At 42.2% G+C, this 26,655-nt stretch overlaps 1 protein-coding gene and 1 long non-coding RNA gene across 2 annotated transcripts in view; one reads left to right on the top strand and one right to left on the bottom strand.

Moving 5' to 3' along the window:
* Positions 1 to 373: 373 nt before the first annotated feature.
* Positions 374 to 25,460, top strand: LOC115473892. Its single transcript, XR_003942772.1, has 3 exons — positions 374 to 449; positions 18,506 to 18,508; positions 25,450 to 25,460. It is a non-coding gene; the product is annotated as an uncharacterized LOC115473892 (long non-coding RNA).
* The window catches only part of PCDH11X (protocadherin 11 X-linked), a 508,571-nt gene continuing 506,038 nt past the window's right edge, over positions 24,123 to 26,655 (bottom strand). Inside the window, exon 5 of the mRNA XM_030209066.1 lies at positions 24,123 to 24,467. Within this exon, the coding sequence (XP_030064926.1) occupies positions 24,462 to 24,467 (6 nt within the window). The 3' untranslated portion in view covers positions 24,123 to 24,461. The remainder of the gene's footprint in view (positions 24,468 to 26,655) is intronic.

Below are 26,655 nucleotides of genomic sequence, written 5' to 3'. Positions count from 1 at the left end.
TAAAAGCCTCTTCTATGAAGGAAAATAGGGGGTCCTTTTACTAAGGTGTGCTGAAAAATGGTCTCCGCTAGTGTAGGCACGTGTTTTGGGCGCACGAAGATCCATTTTTCAGCATACCTGTAAAAAAGGCCCTTTAAAATAAAATTTGGCTCGCGTCCATTTTGGGTCTCAGACCTTACCGCCACCCATTGACACCCAGTTTCCGCCGTGCACAGGAAAATAAAAATTATTTTCCGGCACACATAGCAGATGCACGTAAATAACAAAATTGCCAACTGGGTCACGCGGTGGCCAGGCAGTAACTCCAAACTGATGTGCGTTGGACGCGCGTAGGCGCCTACGTGGCTTAGTAAAAGGGCCTCTAGGTGCCTAATTTTCCTTTACAGAATATTAGCATAACAGATGAAATACACACCCAGAATTTAGACATGAGCACTAACACCAGCTATGTTCACACCTAAATATTGGGGATGTGTGTGTAATTTATAGTATTGGATTAGATAGACATATAAGAAGGAATCCCACCCAGGATCTGCCCAGATGTACTTCCACCACTAAAATATAAACTAACACCCTGATTCTGTAACGGACACCAAAAATTGTGCATGTAAATATTGACACGTTTCCGATTTGTGAGCACAATTTAATTCAATAACAAGTCAATTAGTACCAATAATTGGCTTTTTAACAAGCAATTATTGGCAATACTTAGATGTAATTGGGACCAATGTGTGTAAATTTAGGTGTAGGATTCGCGTCTAAAATTTATGCATTTCCAAAAAAGGGGGCATGGAAATGTGAGGGACATGGGTGTTTTGTGGAAGAATGAGGGCATGGCTTCAAGTTATGCATGTAATTACAGAATAATGGTGCTCCATACGTAAATTTAGGTACGGGCATTTCCACCACATCTTTCATTGGTGCGAATGGCTGCACCTAAATTTATGTGCAACTCTCTACATACATGTGTATTCTATAAACTATGCCAAACTTTAGAGGAAAGGGAAATGGGACTTGATATACTGCCCAGATGTACTTATACATCTGTCTTTTTGCAGGTTTTTGCAATCAAATCGGTACACATATATTCAGGTACTTATTTTGTACCAGGGGCAATGGAGGGTTAAGTGACTTACCCAGAATCACAAAGAGCTGCAGTGGAAATTGAACTCAGTTCCCCAAGATCAAAGTCCACTGCATTAACCACTAGGCTACTCCTCCACTCTTAACACTGTTTAAGCAGGTTTTCTTGGCACTGATTTTTAGGTGTCATTTACAGAATTTACTCCCATATAATTTAAGTGCTTATTGACACAATGGGCTAGTGGGAATCAGTATTTTGTTGACCACTGCAGGCGTTAACACTGAAAATTCAATACTAGGCCATATCCAGACACCAGCATTAAATTTCAGGGGTTTTGGGGCCAGTTAATGCATAGCAGTATTCAGAACTTAAGGCTTCTTAACAGCAGTAAGCCCAATGTGGGCTTACCACTTGCTATACAGGAAGTACCACCAGGCTACTGCTGCAGCCCGGCAGTACTACACACCCCTAGTGCTCTTTGAGCAGGGACTGTCCTTCTATGTTAAATTGTACAGCGCTGTGTAACCCTAGTAGCGCTTTAGAAATGTTAAGTAGTAGTAGTAGTGCACCGTCATTTCCGGTGCTACAAAAATGTATTTATTTTTCTAGCATTGGAATGTACCCAGCGGTAATCGGGCAGTGATGCGCGGTGCCCGTTTGTCACTGGGTTAATGCGAGAGCCCTTACCGCCACCTCAATGGGTGGCGGTAAGGGCTCCCCTACCCGAAATGGCCACATGGTATTGTAAGCTCCTTAGAGCAGGGACTGTCCTTTTTGTTAATCTGTACAGCGCTGCGTAACCCTAGTAGCGCTCTTGAAATGTTAAGTAGTAGTAGTAAACGGAGGCCTCGGCACGCTTGTAAAACACGCGCCAATGCCAGCGCCAGCCCACTTTTGTTACAGCTTGGTAAAAGGGGAGTGGCCTAGTGGTTAGAGCACTGGTCTTGTAATCCAGAGGTGGCCAGTTCAAATCCCACTGCTGCTCCTTGTGATCTTGGGCAAGTCACTTAACCCTCCATTGCCTCAGGTACAAACTTAGATTGTCAGCCCTCCTGGGACAGAGAAATATCCAGAGTACCTCAATGTAACTCACCTTGAGCTACTACTGAAAAAGGTGTGAGCAAAATCTAAATAATAAATAATAACTAGCTTTGTGTTACTGCATAGTGCTTGTTGTTCTAGTAATGCTGACACGGAATTGCAGCGTGGCAGCCACTAGCGCAGCTTTGTTAAAAAATAGCCAAAGAGAGGACTGAAATTTATGTGGTCGTATTTATGCAGTTAACATGGTCAGTTTAGGGCTGAATATCAGAACTGAAAGCAATGGAAGAAAAACCCAGGCTGGCTCAATCTGTCCTCCTTTTTCTGGAGCCATATGGAGGGGCATAATTGAACAAAAATGTCTATCTCCATGGGCGTTTATCTCCGAGAACGGGTCCGTGAAGGGGCGGACCGAACCATATTTTCAAAAAAAATAGATGTCCATGTATTATTCGACAATTTGTGAGCTGGGCGTTTTTGTTTTTCAGTGATAATGGAAAATGAAAGCACCCAGCTCAAAAACGAATAAATCCAAGGCATTTGTTCGTGGGAGGGGCCAGGAGTCGTAGTGCACTGGTCCCCCTCACATGCCAGGACACCAACCGGGCACCCTACGGGGCACTTTTACAAAAACAAAAAAAAAGGTAAAAGAGCTCCCAGATGCATAGCACCCTTCCCTTGGGTGTTGAGCCCCCCAAATCCCCCTCAAAACCCACCGCCCACAAGTCTACACCATTACTATAGCCCTAAGGGGTGAAGGGTGGCACCTACATGTGGGTACAGTGGGTTTGGGGGGCTGTTTGGAGGGCTCCCATTTACCAGCACAAGTGTAACAGGTGGGGGGGGATGGGCCTGGGTCCACCTGCCTGAAGTCCACTGCACCCCCTAATAACTGCTTCAGTGACCTGCATACTGCTGCCAGGGAGGTGGGTATGACATTTGAGGGTGAGAATAAAAAGTTGTGAAACGGCATATTTTGTGGTGGGAGGGGGTTTGTGACCACTGGGGGAGTCAGGGGAGGTCATCCCCCGATTCCCTCCAGTGGTCATCTGGTCATTTAGGGCACTTTTTGGGGCCTTATTCGTGGAAAAACAGGGTCCAGGAAAAGTGCCCTAAATTCTCGCTAAAAACGCATATTTTTCTTCCATTATCGGCGAAAGGTGCCCATTTCTGATCGCCCGATAACCACGCCCCAGTTCCGCCTTCACCACGCCTTTGACGCGCCCCCATCAACTTTCTCCGCATCCGCGACGGAGTGCAGTTGAAAACGTCCAAATTCGGCTTTCGATTATACCGCTTTATTCGTTTTTGTGAGATAAACGTCTATCTCCCGATTTGGGTCGCAATATAGGCATTTTTCTTTTTGAATTATAAGCTGGATGGTAACCCTACCCTACCCTGATCTCTCATAGGACCTACCAGGGGTCTATCTGGTGGTCCAGTGATACCTTGGCATCAGTTGAGTCCTTCTGTTGCTATTCAAGACTGTTCTGGCATCCAAAATGACCACCATGGCTCCTAGTTGTCATCTCATGGTATGAGGGAGCCAATCTGCTATCTAGGGCTAGATTCTATATATCACACCTAAGAAATTGGTGCCAAAAATACATGCAGGCATATTCTATAAAGTACATCTAAATTTGGGTTATAAAATATTATCTTTCATGTAACTGCCTACAGTTAGGCATGAGCATTTAGCCAGCTATTGAGATGGCTAAATGCTTCTTTGCATATATTATATATATATATAGAAAACAGGTGTGAGGATGTTATAATGCTGTTGTATCATTCCATGGTGCGACCGCACCTTGAGTATTGTGTCCAATTCTGGTCGCCGCATCTCAAGAAAGATATAGTGGAATTGGAAAAGGTGCAGCGAAGGGCAATGAAAATGATAGCGGGGATGGGACGACTTCCCTATGAAGAAAGACTAAAGAGGCTAGGGCTTTTCAGCTTGGAGAAGCAACGGCTGAGGGGAGACATGATAGAGGGTATATAAAATAATGAGTGGAGTGGATCAGGTGGATGTGAAGCGTCTGTTCATGCTTTCCAAAAATAGTAGGACTAGGGGGCATGTGATGAAACTACAGTGTAGTACATTTAAAACAAATAGGAGAAAATTTTTCTTCACTCAACGCGTGATTAAACTCTGGAATTCGTTGCCGGAGAATGTGGTGAAGGCGGTTAGCTTGGCAGAGTTTAAAAAGGGTTTGGATGGTTTCCTAAAGGACAAGTCCATAGACCGCTACTAAATGGACTTGGCAAAATCCACAATTTCGAGAATAACATGTATAGAATGTTTGTACGTTTGGGAAGCTTGCCAGGTGCCCTTGACCTGGATTGGCCGCTATCGGGGACAGGATGCTGGGCTTGATGGGCCTTTGGTCTTTGTTTAGCGTGCATCATTTTGGTACCTAAATTTTGGCACCCTTTTAGGAATTTACCCCTAAGGGGGGAAGTTATGAATGTGGGTTACCGTTACTTTACTGTTAACTCCAGTTATTAGTAACTAAGGGCCATGTTTACTAAGGCGTGCAAACATTTTTAGCATGTGCTAAAAATTTGCAAGCACTAATGCTAGAGACACCCATAGGAATATACGAGTGTCTCTAACATGAACGTGCGTTAAAAATGCTAGTGCACCTACAGCATTGCGTAGTAAACAGGGCCCTATGTTCTATTGCACAAAATGGGACCTGTGCTAAAATAACATGTTTTAATGGTAGCCCACATTGATAAATATGCCCCTAAAATTTTTATTTTTATTATCTGGATGTCACAGTCCACAGAATTTATAGTCACAATGCTCATACGAATAAAATAAAAAAGAAAAAGAAACAAGAAGATAGATGCATCAAGTATTTCCCTCACAGGCATAAAAAAGAACAAATCCATTTATTATTTCTTGTGTACTTTATAATCTATTAAAAGCTTTTGTCCATTTAATAAAGGGAAATACAATAGACACTTCTTAACTAAATGGTCTATTTTAATCAAAATACAAAAATCATGTATTGATACAACAATTTGACAGGAATATCAATAAAAAAACTTTTAAAATCATTTTCTATTCAATATGTGTGCCGGCTTGTCACTGTTGTTGCAAGCATTTACTATTAGATTTGAATTGTATAGCCACAAAGTACTGTTTATTTCTCTTTTCCAGATTTATATTTTGATTAACCAAGTGAAATTAAATAATTAAATTTAAAAAAAAAACTTGGATGCCCTATAAACATATATGAACACCCTTATGAATACCAGAATTTTAGTGATGAGGAGTTCACAAAACAATAATAAACATGGATATCACAAAAAAAGTATTTTAAATAAAGAGAAAAGGAGACGGGTGAGGGAGGGGGAGAGAGAATACACCTCAGACTATTTTTTTTTTTTATTTTTTTTTTTATAATTTTATTTATTAAATTTTTACATTTATATCCACCAACATAAATGTATTGGAAATATCAGAAATTATAACAGCTACATAATACATTATATCAAACTGATATATTAGACTTAAACATATATAATTTGTCCACAATAAAAGGTAATGGATCAAGATACTAAGAAATTTCTGCTAAGTAATATATTAACATAGTATAACTATTACTGACGGAAGGGATAAACGGATGGTCACAGCCGGCGTTAATCAGCATTAACTATGGGAGTTTCTACAGGTGAAACATCTTTTTCTTTTAATTCAATTAACTCCAATAATTTCTTGGGTGTAAAAAACACAAAATTCACTTTTGCCAAGGAGACATAACATTTACATGGAAATTTCAAAATAAAAGTTCCACCTAGTTTAAGGATTCTTGATTTATACATCAAGAATTCTTTTCTCCTTTTTTGTGTAATACGCGCCATATCAGGAAAAACCTGTATCTTTTGTCCCAAGAAAAAATCATTAATATGGCGAAAATATAAGCGAAAAATGTTGTTTCTATCTGGTTCAAGAGCGAAGGTGACTAGTAATGTTGTTCTTTCAGTTATTAATTCAAGAGAACTCTCCAAGAATTCGGTCAAATTTAAATCAGACTTAGGCGCAGGTTGAGATTCTTTAGATGCCTTGATTATACCAGTTATGTACTGGGCCCTCGTTATGGGGGGATATCCCTCAACGGGTATTTCCAGTACATCGCAAAAGTATTTCTTGAGCATGTCCAGAGAGGAAATAAGAGGCGATTTGGGAAAATTCAGGAATCTTAAATTGTTCCTGCGTCCATTATTTTCAAGATATTCCAATTTTCTTTCTTGGATTTCTCTCTCTTTAATCAAATTCATAGTTAAGCTTTTTAGTTCTTCAACTTCTCCTGATATTTTAGTAATTTTCACATTCTGTTCTTGAAATTGTTCAGATAAATCCTTATTAGACTTTTTTATCTCACATATTTCACCTTTAATTGAGGCATTCATTAATAATAAAGTATTATTCACACCTTGTATGGCGTCCCATAGTGTGTCTAACGACACCACTGTAGGTCTTATAATTCCTCCGGTACTCACTGCCACGATCTCCCGGGTAGGTGGAACAATATCCAGCATAGATGTTTCTTTCCCCGGGGTCGAGGTGCCCATAGGTCCTCCTTCCACAGCCAACACCGGTTTTCCATTCTCGGGTGGCTGTGAACCCATGGTCAGCAAATCGTCTCCAGGTCGCGGAGGAACAGTGTTAGAAGGAGGGCTTAACGACGCTCCTTCTATGCTGCACTCAAGGCCCAAAATGGCCGAGTCTGCCGAAGTGAACGCCCGCTCACCCAAGGCTCGAACTCCAAAGTTCTCCATTGTCAACTGGCGAGAGGTGGGTAACTGAGGCGGTATTACGGAGGAAGAAACCGCCGTCTTCCCCTTTCTCTTACCCATCGCAAAGTCGGGTAAGTGAACCTCTGCCAGGAACGATGTTGATTCTCGGGAGCTACTGAGCCTCACAACCGTTCACGTCGCCATCTTGACCCTTTGCCTCGAAAGAAACCTACACCTCAGACTATTTTAAGTCTAATAGAAGAGCCAGCAGGGAAAACAAAGGTGATAATACCCATGTGTAAGTCTATGGTGAGATATAAATAGGATGGAGTCAGTCCAGAGATTGGCTACTAAAATGGTCAGTAGTCTTCATCACAAAGTGTATGAGGACAGACTTAAAGATCTAATTTTGCATATTTTGGAGGTTTGGGGGGGCTGGAGGCCCACCGGATCTCCAGCCCTCCCAGAACCTGGGGTGGGGTGGGATCGTCGAGGGGACTGGAGGTCCGCCTTACCTCCAGCCCCCATTGCTCGGGGCAGGGATAGTCAGGGCCTGGTGGTCCCATGTACCTCCAGCCCTTGTGTTTGACAGGTTTGGGCTTTTGACAGCCTAGACCTGTCAAACAAGTACGGGAGGATTGTGCTGAGTGCATGCTCGGCACAATTCACCCGCACTTCTACCCCATGATCAGAGATAATTGTGCTGCTTACATTTGCATGTATTATCTCTGATCATAGGTCTAATAGCGCCCTGCACTGTTCCAGTGCTATTTTAGAGCACTGTTTGGAACAGTGTGGGGCTTTTGATCATCTGCCTGCAAGGTGCGTAGGTGCCTACGTGCGTCCAACAGGCATCAATTTGGAACTACTGCCTAGCTACCATATGCCCTGGGTGGTAATTGCATTTTTTACACATGTTGGATATGCACGGCAGAAAATATGTTTTACTTTCTACCACGTGGCGCTTGGGCTGTAATTGGCAGTGTACGCATGCCCGGTTAATGCGTGAGACCTTACCACTAAGTCAATGGGTGGCGGTAAGGTCTCAGGCCCAAAATGGACATGCTCCAATTTTTATTTGGCTGCATGCCCATTTTTGGCCAAAAAAAGAGGCCTTTTTTGCAGGCTAGCTGAACAATGGACCTGTTCGCGTCCAAAATATTCACCTACACTAGCATAGGCCATTTTTCAGCATGCCTTAGTAAAAGGACCTTTTAACCCTCCACTGCCCCAGGAACAAAAAAAAAAAAACCTTAGATTGTGAGCCCATTAGGGACAGAGAAAGTATCTGCATGTAGGGCTAGATTCCATATATGACACCTGAAAATTCTGTGTGGAAAAATGTATGCCTATATTTTATAGAATAGCTTTAAATTTCTGCAAGGTATATAGAATATGCCAAGTGCTTCTCCACACAACCAAATTTAGTCATGGCCATTTACACTATGTTTTACTTGGCATAAATCCCGATGCCTAAATTGGGTGCAGAGTGGTTGTATTCTACAGTATAACAACATGCATGGATTTTAGAAACACACACACATCCCGCCCATGACCAGGTCCTCTTTTCAACTATGCGACTTAGCATAGATGTATATGTTGCCCTGTTGCCTCCATTTATGCTTTAGACATTGGCAATTGTAAGTAGTTACTCCCACCATGACACTGGCATTCCTGCATGTATTTTAGAAAACGCTCTATAATGTCTGACTAAGGGGCCCTTTTACTAAGGCGTGCCAAAAAATGGCCTGCAGTGGTGTAGGTGTGTGTTTTGGACATGCGCTGGTCCATTTTTCAGCATGCCTCTAAAAAAGGCGTTTCTTTTTTGTGGCTGAAAATGGACGTGTGGCAAAATTAAAACAAGCGTTCGTCCACTTGCAACCTGAGACCTTACCGCCATCCATTGACTTGGCGGTAAGGTCTCACGCGCTAACTTGGTGGTAAGTGTCAATGTGCATACACTCAAACAAACAGATGGGGTTCACATTTTCCACAGGAACGGAACACAATAAAAATTGGGTGGAAAGGACCCAATATCAAGTGATCAGTCACCACATCAAGGTAAAATGCTCCAAAGTAAACCTTTATTAAGACCCAACACGGTCCTTGTTTCGGCTAACACGCCTTCCTCAGGAGTCAAATCAATCGATGAGTGCTCAATTTCGTATCGATAAATGGAGCATTTAAATATCTTGACAAGTGCTTTATAAAACGTGCTGTACTATGTTGGGTCTTAATAAAGGTTTACTTTGGAGCATCTTACCTTGATGTGGTGACTATTAATGTGCATACACTGACAATTATCGGACATGCAAAAAAAAAATGGAATTACAAATCCCAGGGCAAACAGTTGCTTCCCCATGTCTGTCTCAATAGCAAACTATGGACTTTTCCTCCAGGAACTTGTCCAAACCTTTTTTAACCCCAGATATGCTAACCGCTGTTACCATATCCTCCAGCAAAGAATTCCAGAGCTTAACTGTTCATTAAATGAAAAAATATTTCCTCCTATTTGTTTTAAAAATATTTTTATGTAACTTCCTTGTGTGTCCCCTAGTCTTTGTACTTTTAGAACAAGTAAAAAATCGATTTACTTCTACTCGTTCTACACCACTCAAGATTTTGTAGGCCTCAATCATATCTTCCATCATGCGTCTCTTTTCCAAGCTGAAGAACCCTAACCTCTTTAGTCTTTCCTCATACTAGAAGAGTTCCATCCCGTTTATAATTTTGGTTGCTCTTTTTTGAACCTATTCTAATTCCACTATATCTTTTTTAAGATACGATGACCAGAACTAAACATAGTACTCAAGGTGAGGTCGCACCATGGAGCGATACAGAGGCATTAAAGTATTTTCAGTCTTATTCACCATCCCTTTCCTGATAATTCCTAGCATCTTGTTTGCTTTTATGGCCGCTGCCGCACACTGAAGAGAAGATTTCAGTGTATTATCTACAATCACATCCAGATCATTTTCTTGAGCACTGACCCCCAAGGTGGACCCTAGCATCAGGTAACTATGATTTGGATTATTCTTTCCAATGTGCATCACCTTGCATTTCTCCACATTAAGTTTAATTTGATTCAGGTGCGCTGAAAAATGGCCTGTGGTAATGTAGACATGTATTTTGGGCGTGTGCAGAATCATTTTTCAACACACCTGCAAAAAAATGCCTTTAAATTTTTTTTTGACGAAAATGGAAGTGCGTCAAAATGAAAATCGCCGTGCGTCCATTTTGGGTCTGAGATCTTACCACCAGCCATTGACCTAGTGGTAAAGTCTCATGCAGTAACCAGGCAGTAATGACGTACGTGCATCAAATGCCACTTGGCATGTGCCCAATATACGCATCTGAAAATAAAAATTATTTATTGGACACATCCCAAAAATGAAAATACTGCAAGAGCCATGCGGTAGCTGCGCAGGAACTCCATTTTGGCACATGGGTACGCGTAGATGCTTACGCGGCTTAGTAAAAGGGCCCCTCAAATTCCTAAGGTCTTCCTGCAATATTTCACAGTCCGCACGTGTTTTAACAACCTTGAATAGTTTTTTGTCATCTGCAAATTTAATCACCTCACTCGTTGCTCTGATTTCCAGATCATTTATAAATATGATAAAAAGCACCGGTTCCAGTACTGATCTCTGCGGCACTCCACTGTTCACCCTCCTCCACTGAGAGAAATGAACATTTAACCCTACCCTTTGTTTTCTGTCCAATAACCAATTCCTAATCCACATCAGAACCTTGCCTCCTACCCCATCACTCTTTAATTTCTCAGGAGTCTCGCATGAGGAACTTCAAAAGCTTTATGAAAATCTAGATACACTGCATCAACCATCTCACCTTTATCCACTTGTTTATTCATGCCTTCAAAAAAAATGAAGCAAATTGGTGAGGCAAGACTTCCTTTGGCTGAACCCATGCTGTTTTGGTCCCATTTGCCTATGTGTTCCGTAATCACTGACCTACACGTTACCTGACCAGTTTTTGAAATTGCCCTAAAAGTTCAGGTATTTTAATGGCATATATTTTAACAGTGCTTATAATAGCTGCATTTGTTACAATGCAGTAAAATATTTTACATTACAAGCCCTATTTTATTAATAGTGGCACTTGTTCTATTACACAGTTTCAATGATTCATTGATTATTTCTCTTTGCAACTTTGTAGAAATATGATATCAATATTAAATTTCAAGTGCTTTCGGTGTTAAGAGATTTTTCTCATTCTCTTGCTTTCAATAGTACGACACAGTCAGGTTTAACAGTTTATATTAAATATAAAATTATATGGATAAATACTTCACCATATCTATGCTTTCCATATTTATTTCTTATTATATTTTCCTATTATCCGGTTACATTGCTTTTATATATCTGGATGCCAATCTAATAACCCACTAGATTTTCTACAGGTTAATAACTTCTGTCTTCATGTAAGTTTGTCATGCAATTGCAAATGAACTCCATAACAAATAAATGTGAGAAACTTTACTACTGGGCCGTCTGCTTCTTATAATAAAATCGTGCAAGCAATTTTTCACACACTACCACAGGTTGGAACATCACACAATCCTGGCTACAGCAAAATGCAAAATAATAATAATAATAATAATAATAATTAGACAAATTTTCTTGTGGCAGGACTTCAAGGGCCTTCATGGTCCATATTAGAGGCAATGTGGATCTCCCTCCTCTCCCTTGAGAGGTCTCTGGAGGTCCGGCAGCACACAAAGACATATTTATTTATCCTGACTCAGGGTAGAATTATCTTTAAAAAGTTCTACCAGATCCCCCACAGGGGGACCCCGAGTTCCTAATGGTCTAGCTGTACCATAACTCCCCTTTTCCGTCCATCCTCAGCTGAGGACATACATTTTACAAAAACCTACACAGTTGCAATCCTGCCCTTTAATAACATCCAGAAGCTTAATTATTTTGTAGCCTGCCCTCTAGCAACACTATCACTAGGGTGAAGTGCTATTATTTTGACAGCCCAATCTAATTAAGAAGACCAATTCTTACTGATGTGGGGACTTCAATCACAAGTTTTCCACTTCTGTCCCAATCATCACAATATCTAGCAAATACACAGTCCAACCTCCACCTTCAATCACCTGTACAGACTGGTTTTTCAGGACTGAATTATACACATCATTTTAGTTATTTGGGTCCATTAAACTCAAATGGGCAAGCACTTTTGCACTCTAATAGAGGAGTTTTCTCAACTCGGGCATTCGGCACACACTCAGACGTATCAACCCCCGCCCCCTTCAATACCACACTACAAGCCATATCTTCGATAGAATTGGATTTATTTTGGCCGCAGCCAGGAACATCAAAATTGTTACAACTTAAACAAATTACATTACATCTTCTACTAATCATTATGCCAGCATGCATTTCTACCCGGGTACACAGCTTCTACACGTAGTTGCATATTCTGGGCCACAGGCCAAGCCGTACCAAGCCCCTGTGGCCCCCTGTGCTGTTTTCCAAGCACCCGATGTCACTTGGTGTCTCCCGTTGAAGGAGGCACCTACCACATTTACAAAATGACGTTCTAGGCCTCCCGGCCGCCCAAGCCAGGAGACAAGCTGTATACACGTTGTTTCCTTATAACAAGGCTGCTCACATGCAAGCCTACCATTTGCATCAACTTGATAATTTTCCACACAACTCTTTCTGCAGCAGTAGTTACCCCAAACTTGTAACTGTTATGTGTCAAGCTGCTGTGTACCCATTGCTGGCTGTGCGTAAACATTGTAGTCTAACGCCTCGCTGCGACAAATCTTGCCTCTCAAGTGGGTGGGCGGGTGGGCGTTGCTCTTCTCCTGCTTCCAAATTCAAAAGGACTTCCTGTGCAGTTCAAATTCCTCTCTCCTCCTCCCTTGCTCCTCCCCTTTTTTCCTGCCCCCTCCCCTTGCTACCCCTTGTTTCCCTCCCACTACTACCTCTGCAAACGGCTGCCGTATGCAAAATGGGCTGCTAAAATTAAAATGGCCAGGCCCCTGTAAATCCGGCAGATAAATCAGTAAGACTGGTGGTCCTTCTATCAAAATGGCCACCGTTTTCAAATTAGCTGCTTTAGTCCACGTGGCCGCTCTAGTCAAAATGGCCGCTAAGTGCACATGGCCCTCTAGGACTAACACTGTTGTACCAACCCTTCCCCCCGTGGACCTGGTCCTAACGGCAGCTGAGAGTAGCGTACTGTAACCGATATGTTTGTCTGATGCCCCTAAGTACTGTGTCCCGCTATGCTGGCACCAAACGGTATGATATCAATTGTTCCAGCCTATGCCGTGTGTCAAAGACACAAATGCGTGCGGTATCCAAGGTGGCCGCTGCGGTTAAATTTGTATTTGGAATGTCCATTCTAGTGAATTTTAGCGCCATAAAACTGGCTGCCTTTTCCAAATTTTACTGCTAGTCAGAATGGGCGGTGTATTGAAAGTGGCCACCGTTTTTACAATCGGCACTCATGCAAATGGCCACCCTATCGAAATTCACCGCTGCCGTACTTGCCTCTGTAAGTTAATGGCCGACTGTATGGGCGGGCAATTACAACGCGTAGCGAAGCGCATGTCCCGCCAATTTGGGACTCCCCCTAAGTGGCCCGCAAGAGAAGACCCTGACTAGCGAGGATCGCAATGTGGACGTTTCTGCAAAAACCCGCATCTCAAATATCGCATGGCAGACCAATCATACAGACATGGCGCCGGTAAGTAACGTTTAGGATGAAGCGTAGTTGACCGAGTAGAAAACACAGCATGGCCGTAGTGCTGCGTGACATGGGCAGCTTATACAACATGGGCAACTTATACCGCACTAAATTTTACCGAATTAGATAACACGGCGTGGCAGACCACAATGGGGCTTGTATAGCTCTGCGTGGCCTGGGCGGCTTATACAGCATGAGCGATTTATACTGCACTCATTTTTGCCGCATTACATCGAAAATCTGGTGTGGCCGGCCATAACGGGGCTTAAGGTCCGTCGCCGTAATGGCATGGACGGCTTATACCGCATTTATTTTTCAAATTAGATAACACGGCCTGGCTAGCCACAACGGGGCTCGAAGGTCCGTTGCTGTAGAGTGCGTAACTGTCGGCCAATTATTAGTGGCCGGCCATCACCGCATCTTAACGTGCGGTGTGCCGCTGAGGCAGGAGAAGAGCAAAAATGACGTACCATTAAAGGTGTTTTCGTCTCCCTGAGATAGTTTGCGCCTCGGTTCAGTACTGTGCACAAGGTCTTCCTAGTCGTGCCTCAGTGCCGTGCTATGCACTGCAGATTGTGAGCACTGCATGGCCGGCCAAAAATGGCAACCGCGCTGTGGCAAACCCATCTGCCATGCGCCATGGGCAGCGTATGTGGGACTCTAGCCTAGTGCACGTAATGCCGTGAGATAGGCAGCTAACCCGAGATGGCCGGCCATCCTGGAAAAACTAAATGGGGGTCGGCAGGAGAAAGCTAAAATGCCTTGCACAAAGTTTTAAATGTCTACATACCGTAAAATTTGTTCTCAATTTGCTGGAATATCGTGCTCTGCTGTAAGAGCTTCTTTGGCTGTACTCTGCACAAGCTCTGCCCAGGGCAGACACAAAACATGTGCCTGTAAAAATTTCAGGAGCTGCTGCCCAGGGTTGCTCTTCTCCTGCTTCCAAATTCAAAAGGACTTCCTGTGCAGTTCAAATTCCTCTCTCCTCCTCCCTTGCTCCTCCCCTTTTTTCCTGCCCCCTCCCCTTGCTACCCCTTGTTTCCCTCCCACTACTACCTCTGCTCTCTAGCTAGGCCCTCCCTGTACCCTCCCCCACACTTCTGTCTTTGCTGGCCTTCAGCCCGGTTGTGGTCGGCCCCCCTTTAATGGGTGTGCCTGGTTCTTTCCATTAATAATAATACCTGTTTAAAGATTGGTAGCAGGCCTTGGATTCCTGGTTTAGCAGCACCCTACTCTCTACTTCAAAAAAAAAAACTAAAGACACAACTCCACCACTCCTCTAGTCCTCAGAACCCAACCCACCTAAGAGGTTCAAGTGATATTGGGGTAAGAACAATCCCCACTCATTCCTTCCTGATTCCTGCTGCTGTCAAAATAATTAGTTTTCCACTTCTGTCCAATCATCACAATATCTAGCAAATACACAGTCCAATCTCCAACAATATATATTTCATTTTCATTTCCTTCTTTTCCTGACGGAGATCTTCAGAATATTATCAGCATCACCATTTCGGGGCAGTGTCCCCTATATTAATGGTGCTGAACAGATCTTTATTGATCCACCCGTAACATATAATAATTTTATTTAAATATCTTAACTATTTTTCTTCTTTCTTTTTCTTCTTTTATCTAAAAATTACTTATTGCTTTTAAGATACATGGAGGGGCATATCTCCGAGAATGGGTCCGTGAAGGGGCGGACCGAACCGTATTTTCGAAAAAAATAGACGTCCGTGTTTTATTCAACAATTTGTGAGCTGGGCGTTTTTGCTTTTCAGCGATAATGGAAAATGAAAGCACCCAGCTCAAAAACGAATAAATCCAAGGCATTTGTTCGTGGGAGGGGCCAGGATTCGTAGTGCACTGGTCCCCCTCACATGCCAGGACACCAACCGGGCACCCTAGGGGGCACTTTTACAAAAACAAAAAAAAAAGGTAAAAGAGCTCCCAGGTGCATAGCACCCTTCCCTTGTGTGTTGAGCCCCCCAAATCCCCCTCAAAACCCACTGCCCACAAGTCTACACCATTACTATAGCCCTAAGGGGTGAAGGGGGGCACCTACATGTGGGTACAGTGGGTTTGTGGGGGTTGGACGACTAAGCATTAAGCAGCACAATTGTAACAGGTAGGGGGGAATGGGCCTGGGTCCACCTGCCTGAAGTCCACTGCACCCCCTAACAACTGCTCCAGGGACCTGCATACTGCTGCCAGGGAGGTGGGTATGACATTTGAGGGTGAAAATAAAAAGTTGTGAAACATCATTCTTTGTGGTGGGAGGGGGTTAGTGACCACTGGGGGAGTCAGGGGAGGTCATCCCTGATTCCCTTTGGTGGTAATCTGGTCATTTAGGGCACTTTTTGGGGCCTTATTCGTGAAAAAGAAGGGGCCAGGAAAAGTGCCCTAAATTCTAGCTACAAACGCATACTTTATTTCCATTATTGGTGAAAGTCGCCCATCTCTGTTCGGGTGATAACCATGCCCCAGTCCCGCCTTCACCACGCCTCCGACACGCCCCCGTCAACTTTGTATGCTTCCGCGATGAAGTGCAGTTGAAAACGTCCAAGTTTGGCTTTCGATTATACCGTGTTATTCGTTTTTGTGAAATAAAACGTCCATCTCCCGATTTAGGTCGGAACTTGGGTGTTTTTCTCGTTCGATTATAAGCAGGATAGTAATGCTACTTAACTTTGGCAGCGATTTTTCAACCAGATCAAACCTCCACCAACTTGGACAGGTTTCGTGAGACTTCTTCAGGGAAGAGGTTTGCATCAATTTTTTGACAGATGCAAGAGCATGTTTGGAGATGCAAACCTCTTCCCTGAAGAAGTCTCACGAAACCTGGCCAAGTCGGCGGAGGTTTGATCTGGTTGAAAGATCACTGCCAAAGTTAAGTAGCGTTACTATCCTGCTTATAATCGAAAGAGAAAAACGCCTATATTGCGACTCAAATCGGGAGATGGGCATCTTTCTACCGTGGGCACCCAAATCGGTATAATCGAAAACCGATTTGGGGCATTTCCAACTGCAATCCGTTGCGGAAATGGGTAAAGTTGATGGGGCGTGTCGGAGGCGTGGTGAAGGCGGAACTGGGGTGTGGTTATCAGCCGAGGAGAGATGGGCGTCTTTAGCTGATAATCGAAAAAAAAAGGCATTTTTACCGCGATTTTGGGTCACTTTTTGTGGACCCTTTTTTTTCACAAACAAGTCCCAAAAAAGTGCCCCAACTGACCAGATGACCTCTGGAGGGAATCGGGGATGACCTCCCTGGACTCCCCCAGTGGTCACTAACCCCCTCCCACCAAAAAAACCCCACTTTAAAACCTTTTTTTCCAGCCTGTATGCCAGCCTCAAATGCCGTACCTCTATGTCACCTCTATGACAACAGAATGTGTTCTATCCTGTGACAGCCTTTCCCTGGTTCTGATGTGGCTCTAAGGTGAGTGTGACACCTTTTCTGTTATGCGCATTGCAGAATCACATCAGCAATGCATTGTGGTGGGTGTAGGGTATTGGGCTCCGTGATTCCACTAGCTTGTGTTAAATGCTCATGATGTTGGTAGTTGGTAGGCTCTACTCCCATGGTGCTTTTCCCCCTGCTTACTGGGTCAGAGTGTGCCCTGTTTTGTTTCCGGTAGTCCATGAGGTAGTGGCCATTTTTGTAAGCCAGTAGTAGATCCCTTTCACGTGTTAGCCACGTTACAGAACTTAGTTCTTACCTTGAATGTGGCTGAAAGAGGGCATTGTACACCATTCTGCCAGCTCTGCCCTACTGCTAATCTCAGTACCAGCGAGACTTGTTGCCAGTGGGGCACAACCTCTCATCTGCAGTTAACTGTGAGTAAACCTGCTTATTCCAATAAAGGATGTTTTCGGAGAAATTAGTCTTCAGGTGTCAACTGGTGTGCCAATGTTATATAGCAGCAACAAGTCCTAGAGGCCTGCGTGTATGCAGGTCCCTGGAGCACATTTAGTGGGTAACGCAGTGCACTTCAGCCAGGTGGACCCAGGCCCATCCCCCCTACCTGTAACACTTGTGCTGGTAAATGGGAGGCCTCCAAAACCCACTGTACCCACATGTAGGTGCCCTCTTCACCCCTAAGAGCTAAGGTAGTGTTGTACATTTGTGGGTAGTGGGTTTTGGGGGAGGGGGGTTGGGGGCTCAGCACCCGTGGTAAGGTAACTATGCATGTGGGAGTGTTGTCTGAAGTCCATCGCACTGACCTCTAGGGTGCCCAGTTGGTGTCCTGGCATGTCAGGGGGGCGAGTGTACTATGAATCGTGGCCCCTCCCACGACCAAATGGCTTGGATTAGGACGTTTTTGAGCTGGGCGTTTTTAGTTTCCATTATCGCTAAAAAAAAAAAAAAACACCCAGCTGAAAAACGTCCATTTTTTCGAAAATACAGTCTGTCCCACCTCTTCACGTACCCGTTTTTGGACATAGACACCCATGGAGATAGGCGTTCGCGTTCGATTATGCCCCTCCACGTATCTTAAAAGCAATAAGTAATTTTTAGATAAAAGAAGAAAAAGAAAGAAGAAAAATAGTTAAAATATTTAAATAAAATTACTGTATGTTACGGGTGGATCAATGAAGAACTGTTCAACGCCATTAATATAGGGGATGCTGCCCCCAAATGGTGATGCTGATAATATTCTGAAGATCCCCATCAGGAAAAGAAGGAAATGAAAATGAAATATATATTGTTGGAGATTGGACTGTGTATTTGCTAGATATTGTGATGATTGGACAGAAGTGGAAAACTAATTATTTTGACAGCAGCAGGAATCAGGAAGGAATGAGTGGGGATTGTTCTTACCCCATTATCACTTGAACCTCTTAGGTGGGTTGGGTTCTGAGGACTAGAGGAGTGGTGGAGTTGTGTCTTTAGTTTTTTTTTTGAAGTAGAGAGTAGGGTGCTGCTAAACCAGGAATCCAAGGCCTGCTACCAATCTTTAAACAGGTATTATTATTAATGGAAAGAAAACTCCTCTATTAGAGTGCAAAAGTGCTTGCCCATTTGAGTTTAATGGACCCAAATAACTAAAATGATGTGTATAATTCAGTCCTGAAAAACCAGTCTGTACAGGTGATTGAACAAACAAAAAACCTTTCTGTGTACATATCTAGTTTTTAGGATATCTAGAATGAGTAGAAATGAGATGCATTTGCATACAAGGAAGGAATTACATGTAATCATATCCCACACATATTAGTGTATAAATTTTGAAAATCTAACTGACGCAGCAGTTGCTGAATGAAGTTGCCTATTCCTGATTTAGGGCCCCTTTTACTAAGCTGTGTAGGTGCCTACATTCGCCTAACGTGCGCCAAAATGGACTTACCACCCGACTACCGCATGGCTCTTGCGGTAATTTCATTTTGGGCATGCGTCCACTACGCACGTCTGAAAAATATTTTTTATTTTCGGACTCACGCCAAGTGGCATCTAACATGCGTAGGTCCTTAACGCCCAAATTCTTTACCACTAGGTCCATGGCTGGCGGTAAGGTCAGAGACCCAAAATGGACGCGCAGCAATTTTGATTTTGCTGCATGTCCATTTTCAGAAAAATAAAAGAGGCCTTTTTACAGGCGCGTTCAAAACCCGCGCCTACACTACTGCAAGCCACTTTTCAGCGCGCCTTTGTAAAAGGACCCCTTAGATTCTACCCAGAGACAAGAAAGCACCCGATGGATTATGGAGAAAAGGAAGCTTGAAATTCTAGTCCTCCCTGTAAATGTTGATTAGAACTTTGGAATAAGGTATCTAATAGGAATGGAGAGGTTTTATGCACTGCAGGACTATTATGGTTTGCTCAGAAAGCTGCATTTTTTTTTACATGGTAGTTTTCTTGGCCTTATTTTATTTATATCAGTGGTCCCCAAACCTATCCTGAGTGATCTCCAGCCAGTTGTGTTTTCAGAATATGTGCAATGAATATGCATAATATAATTTTGCCTTAATGCAGACAGTGCCCTAGGAATCCCCCTAAGCCAGTTTTGGAAACCACTAATATAGATGAAATAAAACCTAGAAAACTAACACATAAAAAAGCTAACTCTTTGAGCTAATCAAGTTTAGAGCCCTTCACAGAGAGGCTGACAGCTACCGGTCGTTTTCATTTTGTCTATATTCTTATATACAAACATCAGTTTCGGGACATTACACTTTTAAGCATAAATCTAATTATAATATATTCATGGGAAAATCAAGTAAATGTGATGCTTCATTGTCCCATAAGTGCATCTGATTGGATGTTTTCTTTATTTCAGTTGACTTGTATGTCCACATTAGTAGCTACATATATGAGAATACATTCAATTATGTAAGAAAATGAGACTTTATTACTATTAAACTGTGACATGTTCACATTTGTTTATCAAGTTAGAATAAATTATGCTCAAACTGCAAACATGAGATACATAATACACAACAGAGCCTTTTACTAAAGTGTGGTAAGCAGTTACAGTGTGTAGCACACAGTAACTGTTAGTGTGCAGTTGTGGTAAGAGTTACTATGGATGCGTAACGGTGCATGCTAATTCACGTGCTACCTGCATATCCTGGAATGGGGTAGGAAATGGGCAATACATTGATTGTCAGATATATCTTTAAAGATTGACTTTAAATCAAGAGTATTAAGAATTATTTCGGATTCTAGGCTTACTTATGAAAATCAGATCAATACTTTAGTAAGTAAATTCTTTTTTTCGTTTAAGAAAGCTCCGAGTGATTCGAACATCATTAAGTTCTACAGGATTTCACATAATTGCACAAACTACTCTTCTTCCATTAATCGATTACTGTAATGTTGTTATATTGTGGTCTAAGCAAAAAGCAATTATGTCGACTTCAACTTCTCCAAAATACAGCTGCCAGGCTGATTTTTGGTTTGGGGAAATTTACACTAGTTAACTCCTCTTGAGGCAGTAGTGAACAGAAGGGTCCTTTTGTTGAGGAAATGGCATGTTGCTTCAGCTAATATGATTGGAGCTCACCCCAGATGAAGGTTAGACGTTGGGTCACCACCCAGGTGGAGAAGCTAAGGAGTCCTTTTACAAAGGCGCTCTGAAGAATGGCTTGCGGTAGTGTAGGCATGGGTTTTGGGTGGGTGATGATCTATTTTTCAGCACGCCTGTAAAAAAGGCCTTTTAAAATTTTTTGCCAAAAATGGACGTGTGGCAAAATGAAAATTACTGCACGTCCATTTTGGATTTGAGACCTTACTGCCAGTCATTGACCTAGTGGTAAAGACTCACGCGGTAACTGGGCAATGATAACCTACACGGATCAAACGCCACTTGGTGCGCGACCGCTACACGTGGTCAAAAATAACAAATATTTTCCAGATGCACGTAGCAGACGCATGCCAAAAATGAAATTACCACAAGAGCCACACGGTAACCAGACAGTAACTCCATTTTGGCGTGCATTGGGTGCACGTAGACGCTTACGTGGCTTAGTAAAAGGACCCCTCAGTGATTATATTTTTGCTGTGCACATGTTTTCAATTGATGATTATCTTTTTCAGTAGTTATTGTTTAAGAGTTATGGTGTGAACCTAGTAATTTTTAAGAAATATCCCTCTGTTTTTTTGGCTGCAGTGTTTTTTTTTTTTCTCCATTAGGGAGTTGTTTTGCACTGCAGTTGGTTTTAGAGGTCACATTGAAGTCCATGATGACAGCTTGTTAAGGAGAAGACCATCGTTATAGGCAACCCAGGCTTTTGAGATTTATTTTATTTAAATTTATTTAAACATATGAAGTCCTAGGTTAATAGCCATTTGTCAGAGTGAGTTTTTGATTTAGTTTCTATTTTTTGCTCTTCAGCATTTTTTGATTTTTGAGTATTCAATTCTGGTTTCCATATCTCAAAAAAGACATAGCGGAATTAGAAAAGGTTCAAAGGTTCATCTGAGGTTAAGGCTAATGAGGTTAGGGCTATTCAGCTTGGAAAAGAAACGGTGTACAAAATCCTGAGTGGTGTAGAATGAGTAGAAGTGAATTTATATTTTACTCTTTTAAAAAGTACAAAGACTAGGGGACACTCAATGAAGTTATATGGAAATACTTTTAAAACAAATAGAACTACATATTTTTTCACTTAATGAATAGTTAAGCTCTGGAACTCATTGCTGGAGGATATGGTAACAGCAGTTAGGATAACCGGGGATTAAAAAAGGTTTGGACAAGTTCCTGGAGGAAAGGTCAATACTCTGGACATGGGGAAGCCACTACTTGCCCCGGGATTGGTAGCATGGAATCTTGCTACTATTTGGGTTTCTGCCAGGTGCTTATGACCTGGATAGGCCATTGTTGGAAACAGGATACCTGAGCTAGCTGAACCATTGGTCTGACTCAGTATGGCTATTTTTATGCTCTTATGAAAGCAAGGGGAGGAATGTATCTGGCGCATGTACACAAACGTTTTGTAATAAGGGTGGTTCTTGTGCACGTGCCCAGACAAAACCATGTGTGTAAGCACACATCAGTTCCATTCTTCTGAGCCTTGAAATATAAGCTTTTCAAAAATGTGTTTACATTTAAGCTTTTGAAAGGCTCATATTTAAACACAGAAAAATAGGCACTGATGTGTGCTTTTACTTTTGCTCAGACTCACACACATGTTTGTTTCTTATTATCAGCGAGTAGAAGCAGCAGGGCTTCCTTCTGTTTCCAAAAGAAGAAAGAACTGGCAGTTTAATGTGATAAATTGACAATAAATTCTCTCCCCAAACCCCTCTAGGCTCCCCCTGAGCTGGTGGTAAGTTTTTGGCATTATAGACCACCATTTGCTTTGGGCATTGCAACGTTGCCTTCTGAGCATTCTGAAGGAATACTAATTGACCTCATTTGCATCTATTTAAATATATTTCAATACAATTTGTGGTCATGTTTAGCGCACATGTTCCAGTCCTTTGAGCATTCTGTGTACAATAATACGCACGCAAATCACTAACTGCTTCTTAGCGCTGGTGTTAGTTTTGATCATCAGTCCCTTACTGATTGCTGTCACTGATGGAGAAAGCATAGATGCACCTAACGGTTCCACAGTATTTGTCATTGCATTTACTTCATTTACCATATTGGCTTCGCAGCTGTCACACAGTAAGTGCAAAATATTACCTCACTTCAGTAAACAGGGCCCCCGGCATCAGTGCAACGTGCCAATGATTGTTAAAATGGTTAGTCATCCATTTTATTGCCCTTATTATTTTGGTTGTGATGTACAAACATGGAGGACTCAAGGAACATTGAAGTCACTTCTTTAGGGAGAAGATTTTATGTGTAGCTTGTTTACATGTCAATAGCTGCTTTCTATGTTTTTGAATCACAGTAGCTCTTAAATATTAAATAAAATTTAGGGGTATGTTTACTAAGGTGTGTTAACATTTTTAACGCACCTTTAACGTTAAGGTGTGTTAAATGCTAACACACCTATACATTTCTATGGGTGCGTTAGTGTTTAATGCGCGTAAACCATTAACGTGAGTTTAAACCACTAACGCACTTGTAGTGCAACTTAGTAAACATAGGCATTAGTGTGCAAAGCACTATGCACAATATTTTATTATTTTCAAATATTAAAAAAGTAAGCAATTGGGGCCTTGTATGCTAAAATCAAACTACTGTACATTTGCAAACAGTTTTTTTTTTTTATCAGAACCATTATCGTGAGTGAACAGCTCAAGGACAATTTTATACAGGACACATAAAACGTGTTTAATGACACCTATTTTATTCTCATTTTATAAAGGTTAGCATTGATGCCTACACGTGTCTTTACAAAATAAGCACCCAGAATCAGCTCTAATGGTGTGCAAATTCACCCCCTGCTCTGGGTAAGTATAAATATGGGTAAACTTACGTGCATTTTATAATATACAAATGCAGAGATTCCAAGTTACCCAGTTCCAGGCTGGAGAATTTGGGACAGTTCTGGATTTCTGACCACCTAGTGCATTATGGGACTTGCAGCACTGATTTCAGTGGACAATATCTGGCAGTACAAATTCCACACTGCATCGAGGTGTAAGTTCAAAACCATGTCTGGCCAAAAATCTCCAGCCTGGAAGTGGGTAACTTCCCATCTCTGCAAGTGCAACTCACAGCTGTGCCCCTAGTTTGCCCAAACTGTACTCATTGGACAGCACACATATAGGTACATAGGATCTTATCAGCACTATACTTATGTATATGTGTGTATATAATTACACTAATTTATCCAAGACTTTTCTGTATGTAAAATGTGCTTTACAAATGGCAAAAAGGCATTATAAAATTATCTCCTATATTTTTAGCTTGTCTAGGCACGTTTTGAACTTCTTTGTTCCTTTGCTTTCCAATGGCAGGACTATGATTTTGATGTATATTCCTATAATAGAAATAGGCAAAACAAAGCACAGAATCCTAGTCATTTTGAAACAGTTTTATTATTAGTTCATTGTCTTTATTTATTTCAGAATCTTACAATCTGATTCCTGGAACAATATTCATCCCAATTTGTGAACAAAATTGAAGCGCAAAGCACAGCAAAAATAAACAGTAGTACAATGCAATAAAAAGCAGAATGCAACCTAGTCCAAAAGAGACCGGGGACAGCCTCTAAATAATGACCTTAACAGTGCTCACCTAACAAGACCTCCTAAACCTGCCAGGTAAAAAGGAAGATCTTAACCTTCTTCCTAACAGTTAACAAACTCGGCTCCTAGTAAATCTCCAAAGGCAGGTTATTCCAAAATGAGTTTCTAAGGCTGAAAAAGAAGTGCATGCAGGCACAGCCATTTTTTAAATTTCCAAATGAAGGGACTTCCAAATGAGAACCTGAGCTTCAAAGCAAGATCCTGGATTGTGAGTATCAATTAAGCCTATCAAAAAAAAAAGTTGATTAGTATGACAAATTCTAAAAGCTGATAGCCTACCACTGTGTTTACAAAGGTTGAACAATAGAGGAAGATCCACAACAAGGCCAGAGCCCTGGAAGAAAGTGAGTTCACATAAATTGTACATGGATTGGCGGAAACTCCCAAGCATGCAGTAAAGTCTGGCAGAAAGTGAGCTCTCAAAGACAAGCAGCCTGTGAAATGCAATAGCAGAGCAACAGGGGCTCAGAACTCAGTTGGAGGTAATAAAACACCTGGGGTTAGTTGAACAGGCTGCTGGTGAACTCAAGAAAAGGCCAGACTATTTGCAGTGAGGAAAGCAGAGAGTGGAGCTCAGCCAGGGCTTTACCAACAAATTAACCAGCTAGAAGTATGATTTAGGAGAAAGCCTTTAGGCCCCGATGATCAAAGGTAAATGTAGGTGCTAGAAGCAACTAGTGCCGGCATTTACCAGTGAAGAATGATCACAGGGTTTGGTGCGGTAAGCAACGAGTATGCCAGGGAATACCACAGAGCTCATTTAAATGATATTTATATGAATTCTGTGACATTCTGCTCATATGATCAGAGCACTGCACTATGATCATACGAGTGGAATACTGCCATAACTCTATGCCAGCTCGAAGCTGGCATTAGGATTAATTCTCTTTTCCTCCCCCCCCAAGCCAGGCAGCCCAGGCTGTCACTTTCAGTCCTTGGGGTCTGGTAAACCCATGGACCCCCACCCCCAATAGCTAAGGCCCTCCCTGCCCTGGTGGCCTAGTATATCCCCCATGCCTTCCAACAATCCCCAGGCCCCTAGACACCCCCTGGACACCGAACAGGGGAGCTGGAGGTCTGGTGGACCTCCAGACCCCCCTACCCCCAAACAAAAACATACATGGTGTTCCAGCAGGACCCTAGTTGTAGCCTTCCCCCCTAGCCACCAGCAAACCCCAACTACAACCCCAACCCTCCATAATTAAAGGCAGAAGGAAGGAGTAGCACTCCCTCCTCCTGTGAGCACCGCCTTAAAATGGCAGTGCCCTGCCCTGCCCTACCCTACCCAGAAACTCCCTTATATGGTAGTGAAGCTCCATCCAGCGTATCCCAGGATCCACCGAGCAGGTCAGGGCATCACCATTTTGAAGGTGTCGCTCACAGGAGGGAGTGCTACTCTTTCCTCCTGCCTTAAGCTTTGAGTGTAGGGAAGTGATGAGGAATTATTCCAGACCATTTGATTGGAGCAGGTGTAAAGAAAAGACAGCACCCAAGAGAGGGCCGACCAATTCTTACATTTTATAAGAACTTACACAGTGCAAGGTTGATGGATGTCACTGTACAAGAGTCCCTTGTTCAAAAATTAGGCCTCCACCAACTTTATGAAGAGCAAAAAAGTACATTATACCATGCTATCAACGAGGAAGAAGTAAAGAGTACAATCAAATGGATCAGGCTTGTAAAGTCCCTAGGCTCTGATGGTATGGGACCAGAATTTTACAAAACACTGGACAATTTGGTGGTACGACCCTTACAATTAAACTATAATAGCTTGAGAGCAGGAAATTCTAAAAATGGCTCAAATGTAGCACATATTTTATTTATTTTCAGTATGTATATATTATTATTTTACCCGAGCCAGGGAAAGATGCTCAACAAGTGGGGACATATAAGCCAACATGTCTCTTGAACCAAGATGTAAAATATTAACAGCTATATTGGCTCGTAGATTAAGCTGCTTCCTGCCACCTCTTCTAAAAGATGATCAGGTGGGGATTATACCAGATTGCTATGCCTCTATGAATCTCTTTAAGGTACTCATGGCTATCCAACTCAACAAGGGAGCAACTAATAAAGCAGCAGTAGATAGTTTAAATATAGAGAAGGCTTTTGATAGCCTCTCTTGGACACATCTGTTTTGGACCCTATACTGTTTTGGACTAACTGTACAATTTATGAAGTAGGTGAAAGCTTTATATAACCAACCTAAGGCCCAACTAATTGTTAATGGCAAACTAACAGCACCTTTTTTGGCACCATTAACTGGACACATAAAGCAAGACAGGGACATCTCAGGGATTAAAGATTGGACAGAAAGAATGTTATTTGCTAATGATATGCTTTTTATGTGGATCATGCACCAATACAATTACCACTTGTTCTAAACATAATAAAGCAATATGGGTCTATTTCT

The sequence above is a fragment of the Microcaecilia unicolor genome, chromosome 7, assembly GCF_901765095.1.
Source record: "Microcaecilia unicolor chromosome 7, aMicUni1.1, whole genome shotgun sequence".
Lineage (NCBI taxonomy): Eukaryota > Metazoa > Chordata > Amphibia > Gymnophiona > Siphonopidae > Microcaecilia > Microcaecilia unicolor.
Note: the sequence above shows the minus strand (reverse complement) of the source record. Positions and strands in the feature narration are given on the sequence as shown.